This window comes from Pseudonaja textilis, chromosome 3 (genome assembly GCF_049901715.1).
Source record: "Pseudonaja textilis isolate UNSWEBS1 chromosome 3, rPseTex1.2, whole genome shotgun sequence".
Taxonomy (NCBI): Eukaryota; Metazoa; Chordata; class Lepidosauria; order Squamata; family Elapidae; genus Pseudonaja; species Pseudonaja textilis.
Window position 1 is genome coordinate 107,362,649 of NC_141992.1, and position 20,256 is coordinate 107,382,904.

Consider the following 20,256-nt stretch of genomic DNA (forward strand, 5'->3'; position numbering starts at 1 on the left):
ACCACCCAAGTGTTCTTAGTCAAAAATAATCCCCAAAAGTCCCAAAGTCACCAAACAATCCAAATAAGCTGTTTCTTTTAGCACTTTCTTCTTTCTTCACTTTCTCTTTCTGGGGTTACTGTTTAGTTACAAAGTTCCAGTTAAAATGTATCTTTTAGAAGTCTTGTTAGTATTTAATAATTCTTTGAGATTCTAGGCAATCTCCTCCTTACTTTCAAATCCTGCTCCAATTCTTTTCCTCTCCCTTCCCACTTACAGCAAAAAAGATTTTTTTTAAATATTCAGAAATCCTTATCCCTTTAGCATTTAATTACCTATTAGTGCCAATGTGGGTTTTTCCGATTTCTCTTGCATTTCCATTCGCTGTCACGTTAGGAAGGAGAGTGAAAAAAAAGAAAAACTTTCCCTTTTAACTTCCATTCGCCGCTTGCAAATCTCTAGAAATGATGTGTCTTTCACAAATTTTAAGTTCCAGGGTACTTTCGTTATTGCTTTGTCCTGGTCAGCAAAAAACTTTCACTTCTTGTCGACTCCTCCTGCACTTTCTTTTTCTGGCTGAGCACTTCTATGTGGCGTCCATTTCTGACTGCTGCTCAGCTGCCTTCGGAAAAGGGGGTTTAGCCGGCTAGAGAAGAGTGGTGCGATATCTCTCGACCCTGCCAGGTCCCCCCTGTCTTCGCCACCTTCTACAGAGGTGGCTAGCCCTGAAGCCAGGTGGCTCAGGGCACTCCGGCAGCGAGCGCAGGCAGAAACCATGCACAGTCGCGGATTCCTACCTGCCCCGAAGCGCTGCAGACCGGAACTCGAAAGACTTTTTAATTATTAAACCTTCAGGTGGTGTGGAATTTTTCTTCCAGTACTGGGCATAGGAAATTCTTGCTGTTAATGCATGTAATATAAGATATTTTATCTTTCTGTTAGAGTTTCTTTTTATTATTCCTAAGAGGAATAATTCCGGGACAAAATCATTTTTGTTTTCAGTTAACCACAGTTGAATCACTTTCCAATATTTTTCGCTTCGGGTCATGTCCACCAAGAATGAAAGAAGGTACCTTGTTGTTATACACACTTCCAGCAATTTGGTTTTAAATTTGGATAGATCTTAGCCAATCTTGTAAGTGCCATATACTAACAATAGAACATTTTATGTTGATTTTCCGCATAAGCTGCCAATTTTGTTATTTTTTAATTCATATTCCAAATCTTTTCCCACTCTTCCAAATCAATAGTATGTCCAAAATTTCTACCCCATGCATTCATTGTTCCTTTCACAATTTCTTCTGCTCTGTCAAATTCTAATAAATGTTTATATATCTTTGATAATAATTTCTCATCTGGGCCAATCAAAATTTTATCTAGTTTTTGTAATTCATTGTCTATTCCAAATTCCTCACTGTCTTTTTTATATCTTGTTTGTATTTGCATATAAGTCCACCAGTCCAATTTTATTCCCTGTTCTTCCAATTTCTGTCTATTCTTTAGACTCTCTTGTTTATATAAAATTTCCTATACCTGGCCATTTTCTTAACCTCTGTTATATTAGGGTGGATTACTGCTTCCAAGGGAGATACCCAGTTTGGAATTTTCAAATATTTATTCTTTATTTGTCTCCATGATTGTATCAGCACATCTCTTATTTTATGTCTATAGAAGTATAGATATGGTTTGCTTTCTTTATCCCACAGGAAGGCATCAGGATGTCAGCTGTGGAATTTTTTCCTCAATCTATCTGCACCCTCTTTGTATATCATGCCCTTCTATGGTTAATATTCTTTTGTTTCTTAGATTAATCCAATCTCGTATCCATACAAGTATTGCTGCCTTATGGTATAGTTCCCAATCTGGGAGCCCAACGCCACCTCTGCTCTTACTATCCTGTAAATCTTTTAGCTTTATTCGCGCTTTCTTACCTGCCCAAACAAATTTTGTGATTGTTCTGTTTAATTCTTTAAAAAAATCTTATCTAATTTTGTTGGGGTTGTTTGAAATAAATATAAAAGCTTTGGCAAAACATTCATTTATTTAGTTGCTATTTTTCCTAATAGTCCCCCATTTTTCCAAATCTTTTTAAATTTGATTAAGTAATTTCATATAATTGTCTTCTTTTATTGAGGAGCATTTTGCCATTAACCATATTCCTAGATATTTTTTTTTTTTTGGTAATTTGTAGTCCCATTACGTTTTCTAACTCCTTTTTATTTTTAGATATTATGTTTTTCACTAGCATTTTGGTTTTGTCTCTGTTAATTTTGACTCCTGCGACCTCCATATTTTTCTAATTCATCTATCAGAATTGGACCTGATTCTAGTGGCTCCTCAATTAAAAAAACCCAAATCATCTGCGAATGCTTGTAATTTATACTCCTCTTTTTAAATTTTTGTTCCCTGTATTTCTGAGTTTTTCCTAATTTTTATTAATAGTGTCTCTAATGTCAAAATAAAGAGCAGAGGTGACAATGGGCATCCCTGGCAAACTCCTTTTGTTATTCTAAATGCCTTCATTATATCTCCATTTATTATTACATTGGCCCTTTGGGAAGAATAAACTGTTTCTATTAATTTTTCAAATCTATCTCCAAATTTCATTTCCCTAATTTGATAAATTCCCAATTTAAATTATCGAATGCTTTTTGTGCAGCCAGAAAAACAAGGGCCACTTGTTTTCCTGATTGTATTTTGTAATATTCTAATACATTCATTGCTATTCTAACATTATCTCTTATTTGTCTTTGCTGCAGAAATCCATTTTGATCATTATGTATAATCTCATTTAAAATCTTCTTCGTCCTTCCTGCCATAATACTCATAAAAATTTTGTAGTTGGCATTCAAGAGCAAGATTGGTGTATAATTTTTGACTTGATTAACATTGGTACCTTCTTTCGAAATCAAGGTAATGTATGAGTCCCTCCATGATTCAGGTATTTTTGCATTTAACAAAGCCTCGTTGCATACCTCCAGTAGTACTGGTTCCAATGATTCCCCTAATGTTTGATATAATTCTCCTGGTAAACCATCTGGCCCAGGGTCTTATTTGCCTTTTGTTTTTGGATTGCTTCCTTCTGTTAATGTAATTTTTCTATTTAATATATTCCTTTTTTCTTCCTCAATTAGTGACATACTATCTTTTTAAAAATACTGATCTATTTTCTTTGTTGCTATTATTGTTTGACTATAGAGATCTTCAAAGTATTTTAGGGCAATCCTTTTTTTCTCTTCTTCATTATTTTGTAATATTCCTAATTCATCTTGAAGCTGGTATATTATTCTTTTTTCAATGTATAGGCCAGCCATCTCCCTGGCTTGTTTGCATTTTCAAAATAATTTTGCTTCATAAATTTAAGATCCCTTGCAATGTCTTCCTGTTGTAATATATTTAATTTGTGTTTGGCCAAATTCAATTGTTCTTTAATTTGATCGCTCCCTGGATTTTTTTGCATTTGTTTTTCTAGATCTCCAATTTCTAGTTGTAATGTATTTTGTTTCCCCCATTTCTCCTTCCTTTTTGCCATATTATTATCCCCCTGGTGTATGCTTTCATCATATCCCATAGGGTTTGCAATTATAAATTTTTTGTTTATATTGAAAAATAGTGTCAATTTGTTTGAGACCTTTTAAATAAATTCTTCTCCTAATAGTATCCGGGGGTTCAATGTCCATCTTTTTCTTTTCTTTTTCTGACCTCTCCAACTTACTTTAATGGGGTTGTGGTTAGCCCAGGTGTTTGGGGGAATTTCAATTTTCTCTATTTACTTAAATCAATATTTGTCCATACCATGTCAATCCTTGAGTATGATTTATGTGGGTTCGAGTAAAATGTAAATTTTTGTTCTGTGGGATTTAATGTTCTCCATACATCAATTAGATTCAATTCCTCTGACATATAAAAAATGTTTGTGGTAGTATATTCCTTTTTTAAAAATTTGTATTATCACAGATGTAGTCTTTTGTAGTCTCTACTATTCCATTATAGTCTCCGACTATGCATATATCTTTTTGACCTATCAACTATTTTTTCATGGAGTATTTGTAAAATTCTTTTTGGTTTTTATTAGGTGTGTAAATATTTACTAGTAGCATCTGTCTTTGTTCTATCTTTATTTCCAATATTAATATTCTTCCTTTGATGTCTGCGTAAATTTGCTTTGCTTCTATTTCTTCCCTAATGTATAACATCACCACCACCCCCTCCAATGCAGTATGGAGTTTCCCCAGATTATTGAATTCTAAGTATTTTTTATCTTGATTCTTGATATGTACCTCTTGGAGGCACACAATATCTATGTTTTGCTTAACCAGTTTTGACAGTATTTGCTTTCTCTTGATTACAGCATTTAACCCATTTACATTTATTGACAATAGTTTTAGTTCTTTTTCCATTGCATTGTTGATGTATTTTGGGTTGATTTGATTTTTCTGCATTTAGCATCCCATGTATTGATCTTTGGGTTGATGGAAATGCTGTCACTACTGATGGGTTTGAGGATGTTTTCTTCCCTGCCCTCAAAGTGGTTGTCATTATGCTAGTCATTCCTTTCAGAATGTTTTTTGTCTCCTAGAATTTTATAAATGCTTTCTCAAATTATCATACAATCATTTATAATTAGTAATATTAAATCTTACTGTTCCTTCTTGTTTCTTTTATATCCAATATGTCAGATTGCATTAAATCACTGGTATTCTGTTTCTGTTCCTTTTTGTGTTATCAATGTTATATCACTCACTATCTATCTCTCAAAAGACCAATTTCTATTTCAGAGTAATATATAATAGAACTATATAAACAATATTCTATTTCTATATATCTTATTCAATGTTTCAATAATTAATTTCCATTCGTGTACACTCTAACAAATATGATATGACATACAATATACAGTATAATAAAATTGATGCTTAATATGCCATTAACATAGGTATTATTCTAAATATATAAATCCTAATTATACTGCCGTGTTTCTCACTAAATAAGGCCGGGCCTTTTTTGACCCCCGAAAAAACGGCTAGGCCATCTTTTCGGGGGTGACTTAATTTCCTCCCCCACCTAGAGCGGCCCATATGCACTCCCCTCGCCGAGAGGCCGGTTCTATTGGCCGATGAAAGCTCCCCGAAGGCAGAGTCCCCAGCTGCTTCGGGGTGAGGTGTGGCTGCCCGTGTCCCCTCGCCATTAGGCAGTCTCTTTTGGGCGATGGAAGCTCCCCAAGTGCAGTCACCAGCCACTTCGATCGGCTGGTAGAAGCGGCCTCGGGGCGAGCACACACACACACTCCCCTCGCCACGACACTGAAGCACATACACTGAATAGTAAAATGTAGGTGTTCAGTTCAGGGATAATCCAAATATCAAAGTCCAGTATCAAAAAACAGTTCAGTAACAGACTTACATCAACGATCAGTAACAGTCATTAGGAGGAACGGCAACTTTCTCCAACAGAAGGAAACAGAGACTCACTCACTTCACTGAGACTCTCTTCTGAGACTAACAACCCAGGTTTTTGGCTCCATCTTATGGCCGTTTGAGGAACCACACCCAATTACAATTTTAGCATTCTCTTAAAGAGACAGTATTAAATGTCTATCCTGGTTTATATATTTCCAACCCAACTGTTAGGTGACTAGCAATTCCTAACATTCTCCCCTTCGGGTAGGACAATATATAACACCTTACAGTTTAAGTCCATATCCTTCACAGCAAGCCTTATGTTTTACAGAGACTTGGGCTTTTGTAAAATGATCTGAAATGTTATTTTCTGACATGCAGTACTCCAGTTTAATCATTTTACTTTGTACGCATTGTCTCACATTAAGATATCTTAGATCTGTGTGTTTTGATCTTGTCTTTACAGCAAGATTGGAAGCCATCTGTATTGCTGATTGGTTGTCTTCATAAACAACAATAGAATCTGTTACATCAATTCCTATATCAATCAATAGTTGCTTATAACAAACTAAATCTGTACATAATAGAGACAAACATGAAAATTCAGCCTCCATTGTTGACAAACTTCTGTCGAATAGACCTCCATCCAATCAATGCCTTTCCTAATAATACTACAGTACCTGATGTAGATTCATGTGTATTTATATCTGTAGCAAAACTTGCATCAGCATATGCAGTTAGACGTAGTTCATTTTTAGGCTCCAAATACAATGCATAATGCATTGTTTGTTTCAGATATCTTAACACACACTTAGCAGCTTGCCAGTGCCTTTCAGTTGGGTCAGCATTAAACCTAGCTAATTGGTTAACACTGTACGCTTCAGGCGTCTTTGGGAGGGAGCAATTGCCAAGCTGGGGAGGGGAGTTGCGACTCCCCTTTACCCAGCTGATGGTCTCCCCTTCCTCCGCCATCCCTATGAGGTAGCTTCTGCCCCGAATCCAAAGGATTGGGGCTCTCCGACGCCGAAGCACGAACCAAAGCTGCGCACGATCACAGTCAGCGGTCTGTCTTTGGGGAAGCTCAAAACAAAGTCAGTATTCAAATTATCTTTATATGTCAGAATTTTCTCAAACGTCACCAGATTTGGATGAATAAATGCTTCCATCACTGAGAGCCATCCTGAGATTTGCAAGAAGATTTTGGCTGTTATTTTTTCCCACACAAACAATAATGAGTTTCGTATGTAGTGATTTTGGAAATACCTATGGCTTTTATTCTTTTCCTACCATAAAAATGCATGCCATCCAAGCTGTAAGTCATATCCTTCTAAATATAGTAATCTTTTGTGTCTAAGTGTTATTCATTTTTTTAGCCATGTTAGAACACATGTTTGATAGTAAAAAAGCCAATCTGGTAATCCAAACCCTTCATTTTCTTTGAAGTCTTGTAATTTTCAATTTAATTCTAGCTTCTTTTCCTTGCCAAATAAATTTCAAGATCAAGACTTTCAATTTCAAGAATTTCTTCTCAATTTTTATAGGTACAATTTTTACAGGTAAAGCAGTTTTGGTAGAATATTTATTTTCCCAGTAGCAATTCTTCCTAACATTGATAGATATAGTTTTTCCAGATCCAGTTTTACTTGGTTAAATAATTTTATGTAGTTATCTTCTTTTATCATTGCACATCTTGCTGTTAAGTATATTCCCAAATATTTAACTTTCTTGACTATTTGAAAGTCCACTTTTGAAAGTCAGTATGTTAGCTCACTGAACGTTAATTTGTAAAACTGGAATAGCAAATATTTTTTGATGTATACTTGGAAGGATCCAATAGAAGTAGTCCTCTATTTAGGGATTGTTCAAAGTTACAGTGGCACTGAAAAAATTGATCTATGACCGTTTTTCATAGTTATGACCATTGCAGCATCCCCATGATCACGTGATCAAAATTCAGATACTTGGCAACTGATTTATATTTATGACCATTGCTGTGGCCCAAGGTCATGTAATCATCTTTTGTGACTTGATAAAATCAGTGGGGAAGCCAGATTCATGTAACAACTGGTTTACTAACTATTCAACTGCAGTGATTCACTTAACAATTGTGGCAAGAAAGGTCATAAAACTCACTTAACAATACTTAAGTAAATGTCTTACTTAACAACAGAAATTTTGGACTCAGTTGTAGTAAGTTGAGGACTACTTGTAGAAGATTGAATTTGACAGCGTAGCTGAATTTGGTGCAATTACATTTAACAACTACAGAAAAGCTTCCAAATTAGATTGGAAGTTACTTATAAATGAGACAGAATGATTGTATGTTTATTTAAAGTACTTATGAATGCCTGAATTTTTTACTAATATATATTGTTTTCTCAGGACTTGAAAACATGCAAGCTGAACAGTACCAAATGGCTTTTTCCTGTTTCAAACTGGCTGCAGATCACAACTATAGCAAAGCTCAATACAATGTAGGATTATGCTATGAATATGGAAGAGGCACCACAAAGGACATGACTAAGGTTTTCCAGTCCCATTTGTTTTATTCAGCCTGTGTTCTCTCTTTATGTAGAAAATTGAGGGAGAGGGAATCATTTATTATTTATTAAGTGCCTAGTGTGTCCTGGAACATAGAGACAAGTTCAGTAGTTGCCTTTTGCTTTTTCCTATCTTGTTGCTTCTTCACTGCTGAAAAAATATCTTTGGTGGAAAGTGTTATGAAAGTGTGCAAAACAATTGTACAACTCTGCATATTAAGAAAGGAAAGACAGCCAAAGGTACCACTTCTATATTAGTGTGAGTTCATATGTATTTGTTTCTGATGAGTTATTGGCTTCAATCTAGGAGATAGCCTGCCTATCATAAATACAAGGAAAAGGTCACTTCCGGTTTGTCGGCTTCGGTGACAGCAGGGATTCGCTTTCTCTGCGATCCCTGCTGTGCTAGCCGCCTTGGTGCCTCCGATCCTGACGGATTTGGAGACTAAGGCTGCCCTGTTGGGGCAGCTGAAGAAAGGGGGGATCTGGACAGGGGTTGAGGGGTATCGCAACCCCCACCCCAGCCGGCAATAACCCCCTTCTCTCAAGATGGTGGAGCGGCGGTCTTTATGGCCGCCATAAAGAAGCCGGCAACTGGATAAAGAATGCAGGAGGAAGAAGAAGGAGTTTTAAAACGAAAGTTTTTTCTTGGTCGAACTGGGACCTTAAGGACATATTTAACACCTGGGAAAGTATTGGCTTGGACGCTACAATGTTCCCGATTGATGTTTTCAGCTGCGAAGAAAAGTGACGAAAAGGGGAAGTTACTCTCCCTCCCTTATGGAATTAACAAATGGACAAGGGAAACCAGCCTTTTGATAGAAGGTAAAACCTAAACTCCTTTGTTATAAGTGGGAAGGGAGAGGCTTGGGGGAAAAAATTTTTTACTCTAAGACTTTGCTGGAGGAGATGCCTTGAAGATAAAGAGAATAGAAATTAATTCTAAAAAAGATTTAAAGCACAGATTGGACGTTTTTTCTTTCCCTAATTTGACTTCACCTCTAGAAGAGAAATTGTAAAAAGAAGAAGCTTGTACTCTGCCTGGACTGTTTGATGACTGCGGGATTTTGGGACTTTTGGGAACTGTTTTAAGTTTGGAAATAACTGATTGGCTTAATAAGAAGAGGATACAGAAAGAGAAGAAGAAACAGTTCAAAATAGCTCTATCTCTTGATGAACTAAAAAAACAATATTTAAAAATAAGGAAAGAAGGCAAAGATGTTATGGGAGAAGCCCTTTGTTTCCTAGATATGGCGCTTGTCATGTGTCAGCAAATTAAACAACAGCTGGAAGAAGCCGAGGAAGAAGAAGCCATTTTTAATTAACTAAACGGTGTGACTAAGAAAGAAAGGAGAAAGAGAGGAGCGAAAAGGAAGGACTTAAGAAATAAAAAAATATTTATGAAAGAGAAAAAGAAGATGCAAAAACAACAGTATGCTAGAAAGCAAAAGGAAAGAGGAATGCAATAGAAAGGGGAAACCAAGAAGGCAGAGGTTTGGAGAGGAGGGGGTAAAAAGTTTAGGCGGGCTAAGAAGGAAAGGGGAAAGGGGAAAAAAAGTTACAAAGGTATAAAACAAGATGGAGAAAAGAAAATTTTTTTTAGGGATAATGGGTAATGTATGGGTTTTTTTTTAAAAAAAGGGATTCTGCAAAGTACACATGAGTATTGTAATAGTGGTATTTGTATTATAAGTAGATAATCAGAACTTTTTAAGATCTAATAAAAGACTAAAATATCAAGGTATAACTTTAAAATGTTTAATAATGAATGATATTAAGTTTTAATAAAATACTAAAGGGAATGTTTAAAATATTAGTTTAAATATAGAGTTTAATGGATTAATGTGTTGACTGTTATGGATTTATTATTGTAGTATTGGTTTCTGAAATAGTAGAATGTACTAAGCAGAATCTGATTGGGATTTAGGTGTTATTTTAAATTTTAATTTAGGGGAATGATAGAAAGGCATCACACTCCGATTAGTGATTCCAGGGGAAACTATTCTTTTTTAAATTGGAAATGAGACAGATGTAAATGGAGAAATGGACAAAAGATATAAAAATATTTTTCTTTAAAGCAAGATTACATATATAAAACAGAATTAAGATGAGGCAAAAGTGGAGAGGAGTTATATAATAGATATAGAATGGTAAACAAGATAGGTAATGGTATATAAGAAGAGCATGAATTCAATTGAAGTCCATACAAAAAGAGGTAATCTGGGGCCAAGTTACTTTCTAGAAGAAAGTTTTATGTTTTTATGTTTATGTCTTATGTGTGTGTGTTTAATTAAGAATTAAATAATAAAATCTCGGAGGAAGACTAGATGAGAATAATTATAAACAAGCCAGAGGAAAATATAAATGTGATGATTGAATAGCAGATAAATTAGAAAGGAAATATGATTGAATAATGATTAAAGAGAAACAATGTGGAATTTGGTAAAGGGAATTTACGTGTTTATATGGAAATGGGATAAATTATAAGTACGTGATATAGAACAATATGTTACGTGCCTTGTAAAGATTTACAATGGAAAGAGGTTTTATGTTTTTAATGTTTAATGATGTTTTGTTTTGTTTGTTTGTTTGTAAAATCAATAAAACTTGTTTAAAAAAAATACAAGGAAAGGATATGCTGTGATACTATGTTGCAGGCCAGCAGCTTTAAAGGCTGTTGAAAATCAGATAAATTCCTTCTTTGACTTATCCTTGTCTTCTGAAGTAGATTGTGTGTCAAGTCAGTCTTGGTTTCTGGCAACTGCTGGGTCTATTTCTTGAAATGTTATTGGCAAGGGTGTTGTTACCCACCTTGTGTTACCCACTTTGCCTTGCCCCATCAAATACCAGTTTTTTAAACTTCTCTTGACAAGTATAGATTGCTACACAGTAATTACTTTTATTGTGTGAGATTACATCTGGATAAGGAAAACATTTTGTGTTGCAATTATATTTGTAAAAGCTTCCACTGGAGGCAATGGAAAGAGTTTTTTCACCCAAGAACATGAATAGTAGGGAAAATATTTTGGAACATATATAATCTTGGCTGACTTTAGCCCATCATTCTCTCTCAATCCAATGTACTTCACAAATTTTTGTTATGAGGAAAAATAAGAGGTGGAAACACTATTTAATGGCTGAGAGCTTCTGTACAAAAAGTAAGATTATAAATCTAATAAATAAATAAATATGAACTCGGGAGACAGAACGAGGGTAAGTCATTCCTAATGCAATGATTTAGATTTTTATGACATTGGAGAGTTAAAGTGACATGCAAAGTGGATTGGACAAGGAAATTTCAATTGGGGAATTAAGGCTTTTTTCTTCGATGCTTTTCCTTGTACTTTTCATGCATTCAATAGTGCATGAATAGTATACTTTTCAGTATTAAGATTGAGTCTTAAGAACTGCAAAAGTGGACTTCCGGTTTGCCAGGGTTCGGCGGCGGCAGGGATCCGCGATTCCGCGCAGTTCCTGCTGCGCTCGCTGCCTTGGTGCCTCCGATCCAGACGGATTTGGAGGATATAGCTGCCCCATAGAGGCAGCTGAAGATAGGGGGAATCCGGACAGGGGTTTGGGGGTGTCGCAGACCCCCTCTCCAGCCGGCTAAACCCCCTTTTCCCAAGGTGGTGGAGCGGCGGTCAGCAATGGCCGCCACAAAGAAGCCTGCAGCTGGACAAGATTGTGCAGGAGGAAGAAAGTGAAAGTTTTTCTTTGGCTGAATCAGGACAATGAGGAACCTGCAAAAACCTGGAAATTTGATTTTTTGACTGCTACACTGTTTCCCAGAAAGATTGCAAGCGGCGGAAGAAAGTTTTGAAAGGGAAAGTTATTTTTTTCTCACTCTCCTTCCCTACGGAAATAGCTGATGGAAATCTGAAAAACCTACTTGGGCATAGAAGGTAAATAAACCTAAAAATTAAAACCAAGGGGATAAAAGGTTTTGGAACATTGGAATTTAAAATTAAATTTTACTGCTATAAGTGGGAAGGAAGAGGTAAAAAAACTTATTCTAAGATTCCATTGAAGAAGACTGCTTGGAGTTTATAAGACTTAGAAATAAGTGGCAATAAGGCTTCCAAAAAATCATTTTGAAATTGTAATTGAACTTTACCCCAGGAAGAGAAATTAAACAAAGAAGAAGAAGAAGAAAGTGTTGATGAAACAGTTTGTTCTGATTTGGACTGCTTTGTGACTTTGGGATCTTTGGGCAACTATTTTTTGAAAGACTAAAAACATTTGGGTTGATTTTAAAAAAAAATAGAAAATGGCACTATCTATGGAAGAACTACAAATGGAATATCAAAAGTTACAAGAAGAGCAAAAAGGCAAGGGCTCTTCTGGATCTATTTTTCACTTTTTGGAAATGACGATTTTTACTTACCAAGAAATACAACAACAAAAGCACTGGGATGAAGAAGAAGAAGCCATCTTTAATGGACAAAAAATCATAGTTGAGGAAAAGAAAAAGGGGGGAGTGAAAATGGAGAATTCAGAACTTAAAAAAGCAACCAAGAAAGGGAAAAATAAGATGAAAAATCGATACAATGTCAGAAAGCAACAGAAAAGAGAAATACAACAGAGAGAGAAGATTAAGAGAGTGGAATTTGAGAGATGGGGGGCAAACAGATTAGAATTGATAAGAAAGGAAGGGGAAAAGGAAAGAGAAGTCATAAAGGTTTAAAACAAGATGCTAAAAAACAATTTTTTTTCAGAGATAAAGGGTAAAAGTTATTAAAAAAATATATGATTTTGCAAAAGTACATAAGATTATATTGTAGATATTAGTATTTGAAATTGAGTTAGAAAATTGAATTTATATGAGTTAATAATGCATTAAAGGGAATGTATAAAATGTTTAAGAGTTAATAATAGAGTTTAATATTTTATGGAATATTGTTTTTATTATATTATAAACTCAATTCCTTTTCTATTTTTGTTTTGTTATTCTAAAATGTAGTACTTAGAATGTACTAAGCAAGATCAGTGTGGAAAGTATGTATTATTCCAAGTGTTAAACTTAGGGGAAAGATAGAAAGTTGTCATGCTTCAACCAGTGATTACAGGAGAAATATTGTATTAGAAAGAAAAGATAAGTAGATGATTGAAAGAGAACGGACAAAGGATACAAGTATAATTATTTAAATTGAGATGAAATAAATATAATAGAATTAAGAGGGTGAATAGAGGAGAGAAAATATATAGAAAATACAGAATGCCAAATAAGATATGAAATAGTATATTAAGTGAGCATGAATCTGATTTATGTCTGTACAAAAAGAGGTAACCCGGGGTAAGCCGCTTTCCAAAAAGAAGTTTTATGTATTTATGTTTTGTGTTTTGTTTGTCTATGTCTGAATTAATCAAATTTTAGAAGAATGTAAGAAGAACATTGGAAGAGAATAATGAAATTGTAAATAAGACAGATGGATATAAAGAATATATATATATAATCTAAGGCAAAAGAAATATAATTGAATAGTAGAAGGAAAGGGAGAAATAAAGAGAAGTTGGGATAAGATATGAAGTTGAATAGATAAGATGAATATATATAGTAAATTGTGTTTGTATGGAAATGTGAAAATTTGGAATTATTCTGTCTTTAAATAAGATGTTTTATTGTTTTTTTTTTTTTTTTAGAAAAGATGCCTTATGTTATTACATTCTACGTTTAGTTTGTTTGTGTATTGTTTCTTAAACATTAATAAAATTTGTTTTTTTAAAAAAAAGAACTGCAAAAGTATTTTGAAGTATTGATCAGGGGTGTCAAACTCGCGGCCCGCAGCCCGGATGCGTCACATGCTGGCCATGCCAACCCCCATTTTAGTGAAGGGGAAAACAGTTCTGATATGTCACATGGTGTTGTGACACAGCGAGTTTGACACCCTGCTATGGATTAATTAACTTTACCTTAGAAAGTCTTCATCTTAAATTTCTTTTAAGATTCCTCATTAACATAAAGCAGCCCTGCAAAATATTTTTCAATGTCCTATCTATCATATATCTATCAGCTCTATAACAGAGTTGGAAGGGATCTTGGAGGTCTTCTAGTCCAACACCTGCTAGGCAGGAAAATATACTATTTCAGACAAATGGTTGTCCAATCTCTTCTTAAAATTTACCACAGGTCAATTCCAGTCAAGATGTAGAAGCATGTCAGCAACAATCAAGAGAAATGGGAGGCACCTGAGCTAAATTTTGTGTTGTTGCAAAGGATCTGAATGCTTATGCCAATGTTTCATTTTTTTCTTTTTAATGAATTTACAGACATTTCTAAAATTCTGTTTTCACTTTGTCGTTATGAGGTACTGAGAGTAGATTAATGGGAAAAAATGAATTTCAACTACTGTAGAACCAGGCTGCAGCATAACAAATTTGAGAAAAGTGAAGGGGTCTGAATGCAATGTATAGGTGCATACGGCAGCTTTTTCAGTAAGTAGTAATTTTTTTTTCTTAAAATTGCTATTTCTTTTTAGGCAATCCTCTATTATCAGCGGGCAGCTCATCAGGGACACCTCTTGGCCCAATACCGCTATGTTAAATGGCTTTTCTGTTGCTGGTGCAAAGCAGGTAACAATAGCAAAGTAAATATCTGACCTGGCAACCACTTTAGGGGGAACCCTGGTGAATTATTAGGAAAATTTTTGCATTGTGTTCACTCTTGAAAGTAATTTGGAGTAATTAATGCATGCCATGTTTAGGTTATTAAGCAGAACCTTTTACCTGTCGTTATGGCTAGCTGCTTACAAAGCATTTTTAGATGTTGTTAGTACAAAAAACTGAACCAGTTTATTTGGGAACCTTACATTTTGGAGAGGTTGCCCTTATTGATTATAAGGTTTTGGAATCCTCTAAACCAGATGAAAGAATGAATTACCAGCAAGCAGCTATTGTAAGTTATAAATCTGCAGAGAGAGAATAAACATTCTCTTCCATCAGTAGAATGAACACTATACGGGAGAAAACAGCAGATAATCAGCTTTATATTTATTTATTAAATAAATCTCACCGTCAAAATAATCCAGGGCGGCTGTTCATGGATCAGATACCAGTAAATAGAATAAAAAAGATTGGGTAGGTAGAATAGTGGAATAGCCTCTGCTGTTGAGATGATCATGGGCAGGAAAAATGATTGGAAAAATAGGGAAACATATGTATTGTTTTTTTATCATCTCCACTGTACACTGTTTTGCAATTATAAGCTCATTAGGTAGTGAAAGATTGAGTCTGGGATCACATATTCTGAAAAACCATCATGCTGTTTGGGCTTCAGATGTGAACCCCTGCTATTAAAGCTTGTTCAGTGAAATGTTTACAAGGTTTGAATTTATATGAAGCACAAATTTAATATCTGTGGTCCCTGTATTCTTTCTCTCAGCTATGCAGAACCAGAATGAATTACCACTGAAAGAAAGAATTTGTCTGTCCAGTCCCTGCCTTCAGAGTCTTGGTCAGCCACTGAGTGCTCACTTGGGACAGCCAGCTGTTGGCTTGCTTCGCTCATGGAGTATAGGACATCTGGAAGATATGGCAGATAATTGTGAACTGCAATCCTATTTGATGAAGTCTCCATCAAACTACAGCCTTTCCCCTGCTGTTCAGTAGTTGATTAACATGGATCATGAGGAAACTTTCTTTTCAAGAAACTACAAAAATATTGTTATGGTCCTAACTTATTTTTTATACGATTAGAACCAGATAGACATTTTGAAGTTATATTTATTTGTCTCATAAATGTATAACTTCTTTATCTGGTACTGAGGTAAAAAGTTGTTATCATTGAATATTATAACCAAACCCAGGTTGGATGTACTATATCATCCTACAAATTTCTGTCCTCACTAACATCAGGAAAGCAGAAGTATTAATATGCTACATGATAACTTTTCTACAAACTTGAAAAATAGTCACCAAGCTAATTGCCTTCATTAAATGTATTGGAGAAAATTTGTACTCTGTGTTTGAACTAAACATTCTCATTACAACCAGACCATGAAAATGTTACATCCATAAAAATGTATCCATGGTGCTAATCTCACCCATACCATATGGTTTTCAAACCTAAGAAACGGGATTTTCTGGATGCCTCGAATTCTGTGGTGGCATTTGCTTTGATTCCAAAAGAACACTGAAAGATCTTAAAACAATGTCAAAATATTGTTGTAATTAAAAAGTTATCTAATTAGGAAATTCATGAAACACACAGGTACAGGTATAAGAAACAATTCTTAAACTGGTTTGAAATAGACTGATGCTATGGACAGAAATAATCTACAGTTACTGATAGCATTAACAATAGCATTTAGACTTACATACTACTTCATAGTACTTTATAGCCCTCTAAGCAGTTTTCAGAGTCAGCATATTGCCCCTAACAATCTGGGTCCTCATTTTACTGACTTCGGAAGGATGGAAGGCTGAGTCAACTTTCAACCAGTCAGGATTGAATTGCTGACAGTTGGCAGAGTTTAGCCGGCAATACTGCATATTACCACTGTGCCACCACAGGTCTTCAATTTATGATGCTCATAAAAAGCATTTAGAAAGACTTCAGTAGCTCAATGTAAAATATATGAGTTTCTCAGGGGTGGGTTTCTACCGGTTCTGTCCACCTCTGTAGAACCGGTAGCTCTGAAGAGCGGCAGACATAGAACCGGTTCTATGTCTGCTGATGTTTTTGCCCACCTGGGCTCTTACCTAATCTTTATTTCCTGATTTTTCAACTTCAGCTGCCAAACGAAGCACATCTGCAATTAAAAAAACAAGAAAAGAGGGCTGTTTCAAAGGCTGCTTCTCGGCAGGCAGAGTGCTAATGATGATTTACAGGCGCACGGCTCACAGTGGGCAGGGAAGCTCGTAAATTCCAAACCAGTAGTTAACCCTGTCATATCCCACTCCTGGAGTTTCTAGGCCTACTGTGGCATATTAGGCATGTCATAATATTTAGTGTGGTCATTGGAATGTCTTCCCTAAAAAACAATGCTGCAAAAATGGAATATATTGGAAAAAATAGAATTTGCATTCTTCAGAATTTCATATTATTAAAAATTAATACTACCAGCAATTTCTAACAGATAAATTTCCTAATCTATAGTATGACTTCTGCTCCCATGCCATTCCTTCATTAATCAAATGATTTACATTAAGGAAAAAAGCTATGCTTCTAACTCTTAAAAAGAGTTACCATACCAATTTCTGCAGTGAGTTTCATGTAAAAGAATAACCAGCATTTTCTCTAGAAAGATCAGCTGTATAACTAGATCAGAAATATAGTATCTGGAAACAAGAGGGGTGTCATCCCAAAACATTCTCATTCTCAAGAAAAGTTGTTTCCCAAATGGTCAGAATTTTTCTTGCATACATTTGGATGTTTTTTATATAGAAATTGCCTTGCAACTGCCAATTTCAAAACATTTCTCTTTGTATCTTGCTATATGCTGAGATTTGTTGTAAGAATCCCATAATGAATTTTCCTGACTCAAAGTTGTCTTAATCTCAGCATTCATTGTATATTCCAGGGTGTACTTGATTTGCATGTAGTTAGAATCATAGGACTGGAAGAGACTTTGTCTTCTAGACCAACCCTTATACCATCCCAGGCAAATCATTGTCCAATCTTTTTTGAATGATGGAGGACCCATAACTCTGGGAGGAGGTCATTCCCACTACCAGGAAATTCCTTCTTATTTCCAGGTTGGATCTCCCTGGAAGGTTTCGCACATTATTTTTTATCCTGCATTCAAATGTTATGGACAGTAAAGTGATGCCATCTTCCCTGTGAAAGCCCCTCAAATGTTGGAAGATTGTTATCACATCTCCCCTAAGCTTTCTCTTCGCTAGGTTAAATATACCTTAGCCATTCGTCATATGATTTGGGGTAGTATCAGTTCCACTAATCTTCATGCTAATCCTGGTTGTTTTGCCAAAGTCTCAAAAGTATGTGATTAAACTATGATTTTATACTCAGTGAAAATTGGACAGATTTCGACTCGAATCCCGGGGACAGATTTCGACTTGAATCCCGGGGACAGATTTCGACTCGAATCCTGGTGGCAGGACAGGGATGTGCAGAGGTGGAGAAAACTGTTGCTGTTTTCGGTTACCTTCTCTAGCGTCTGGAGCGATCCCCAGGGGATATACGAACTCCGGAGAGGTTTGTGTCAGCATAGGAGAATCTCGAGTTACTGGGTGGGGGTAGGCAACCCCCTGGTAGCGAAGAGAAGAGCTCCTGAGCCCAGCGCGGAAGAGTTAGCTGCCAGCCTATGGCGGCTCCAAAGCCCCGTCTGCCACCGAGGTGACTAAGCAAGATAGTGACAGCCTGCAAGATCGGAGCAGTAAAAGGCGTTGAAAGATTATAAATACAATACTGAAGATTGAAGAATGATAGTGGCGTGAGAGATTTCTTTTCCTGGTTGTGAGCAGCACTTTCGTGGAAGCAGGAGAGGGAAGCAGCCAGAAAAGCAGCTTGCAAAACAAAAGGCAGAAAGGCGTGATCGTTAGAGTGAGTGTGTGTACTACAGCTTTTGAAAGGGAAACCCCTGGGGGGAGAGAAAGAACACTTGAAACCAGGAGATTGGAGATTTGAATTCGTGAGTGACTTGGTATTTGGGATTAACTTTTTGATAATATTTGAGAAGAAGCAGGGGACAGAGGAGGAAGAACTGTAGTACTGAAAGTGACTTATTATCTCTCTGAACTGAGCTCAATAAGATCTTCGGCTTTATTTAACACTGTTGGGAGGACAGATTGTTAAGCGATCAAGAAGAGATGGCTAATGGATTTTGGAGGGAATAATAAGCGAAGGAGATTTGTACATTGAACCCAAGATCAGGAAAGGGAAAGGAGGAAGAGTCCAATGGAAAGCTGGGAAGGATCGACTTCTTATTGCGATTAGTCAGCACTTTATACCACTTGCTCCTCGGAGTGCTGGGAAGAAACTCAAAACTTAAACCTTTAGTTTGATGATTGACTATAAGGTTTTTTTTTTCTTATTACATTTCTTTATTTGTTGGAATTTCTATTAGGTAATACTTTAAGATCACCATTTGGACACTATTTTTACAACTTGATCCTCTAACCCCTTGTTCACTGATTTCCTGAAATTAAGGTAAACTTTTCCCTCTTTTCCTTCCCCACTCTTTCAGCCTTTCCTCTTTCTATCTTAACCCCCGAAAAAAGTCTGATAAATCTACCTACTCAAGGGAAAAAAAAAAAGGTATATTGTCATTATAGTTTTTAGTGACAATTGATTTGATTGTCCTAAATAGTAACAACAAAGAGTGAAAAACAGTGTTTTTAGATTAACTCTTAAAGTTGTAATTGGGTTGGATTTGATGTATTTTTGGTGATTAATATTGATATTCAGTATATAAATTAATTAAAGAGATTATTATATATTATTAGATAACCCTTTATAATATAGATGTACAGGCTGCCTATCTATATATTTGATTGAAGAATTAGAATAGAGCTTCTATTTTAGGAGTTAAACACTGAATGGTGATCTGGGACAATATATCCAATATAGTGCAACAGCAAAAACAAATATTAAGAGAGATGACCTCCATGACAACTATGGCTTTGAAATTAGGAAGGAAGACCACCCCGACCCTAACAACTACTTTAACTTCTGCTCCACCAACAACCCAAAAAACCATTGAAGAATCTCTAATAGGGGAAAAACAGTCTAATGTCTCTAACGTTAATATACAAGCTACCCTACTATTCCTGCAAGAAGCAATATCTAAGATGCAAGAAATAATGATTAAGAATCACAATGAAACCAGAGCAGACATTAGTCAATTAAAAGATGAGGTGGGAAAGCTTAAAGCGGAAATGAAAGCAGACTTACTCAAGGTGGAGGATAAGATAGGGTCCTTGCAACAAGCCATGGAGAAAAACGAAGTTAAGATAAGAGAAATAGAGGGTAGGGCAGAAAGGATGGAGACAAATTTTGAAAGGATAGAGAAGGAATTTAGAAATGTAACTAGAGAAACCGAAGACTCCCTGGTCCACCTCGAAATGGATAAAGCAACGACATATTTAAGGTTTCAAAATGTAGCAGAAGCGAAAAATGAAGAACTAGAACAATTAATGGCAGAACTGTTGGCTGAATGGTTAGGGAAAGAAAAAGATGATCTAATCAAAGAATTTGACGAGGTGTATAGGGTCAGCACAAGTTATACTAGACACCATAACTGCCCGAGAGAAATTCATATTCGTTTCGCAAGGAAGTGTGTGAGAGACCTAATTCTTAAAATGTCCAGAGAAGAAACAATAACATTTAGAGGCAAAGAGATTACAATTCTAAAACAAATCCCAAGGAAAGTGAGGGTTAT

The 20,256-nt window shown here is 35.7% G+C and overlaps 1 protein-coding gene and 1 long non-coding RNA gene across 2 annotated transcripts in view; both read left to right on the plus strand.

The window, feature by feature from the left end:
• The window catches only part of DELE1 (DAP3 binding cell death enhancer 1), a 41,360-nt gene extending 25,495 nt beyond the window's left edge, over window positions 1–15,865 (plus strand). Inside the window, 4 exon segments of the mRNA XM_026718716.2 lie at window positions 7,761–7,903; window positions 14,395–14,488; window positions 15,297–15,473; window positions 15,476–15,865. Of these exon segments, the coding sequence (XP_026574501.1) occupies window positions 7,761–7,903; window positions 14,395–14,488; window positions 15,297–15,473; window positions 15,476–15,531 (470 nt within the window). The 3' untranslated portion in view covers window positions 15,532–15,865.
• Window positions 10,715–14,165, plus strand: LOC148126266 (uncharacterized). Its single transcript, XR_015743034.1, has 2 exons — window positions 10,715–11,344; window positions 13,670–14,165. It is a non-coding gene; the product is annotated as an uncharacterized LOC148126266 (long non-coding RNA).
• Window positions 15,866–20,256: the final 4,391 nt, after the last annotated feature.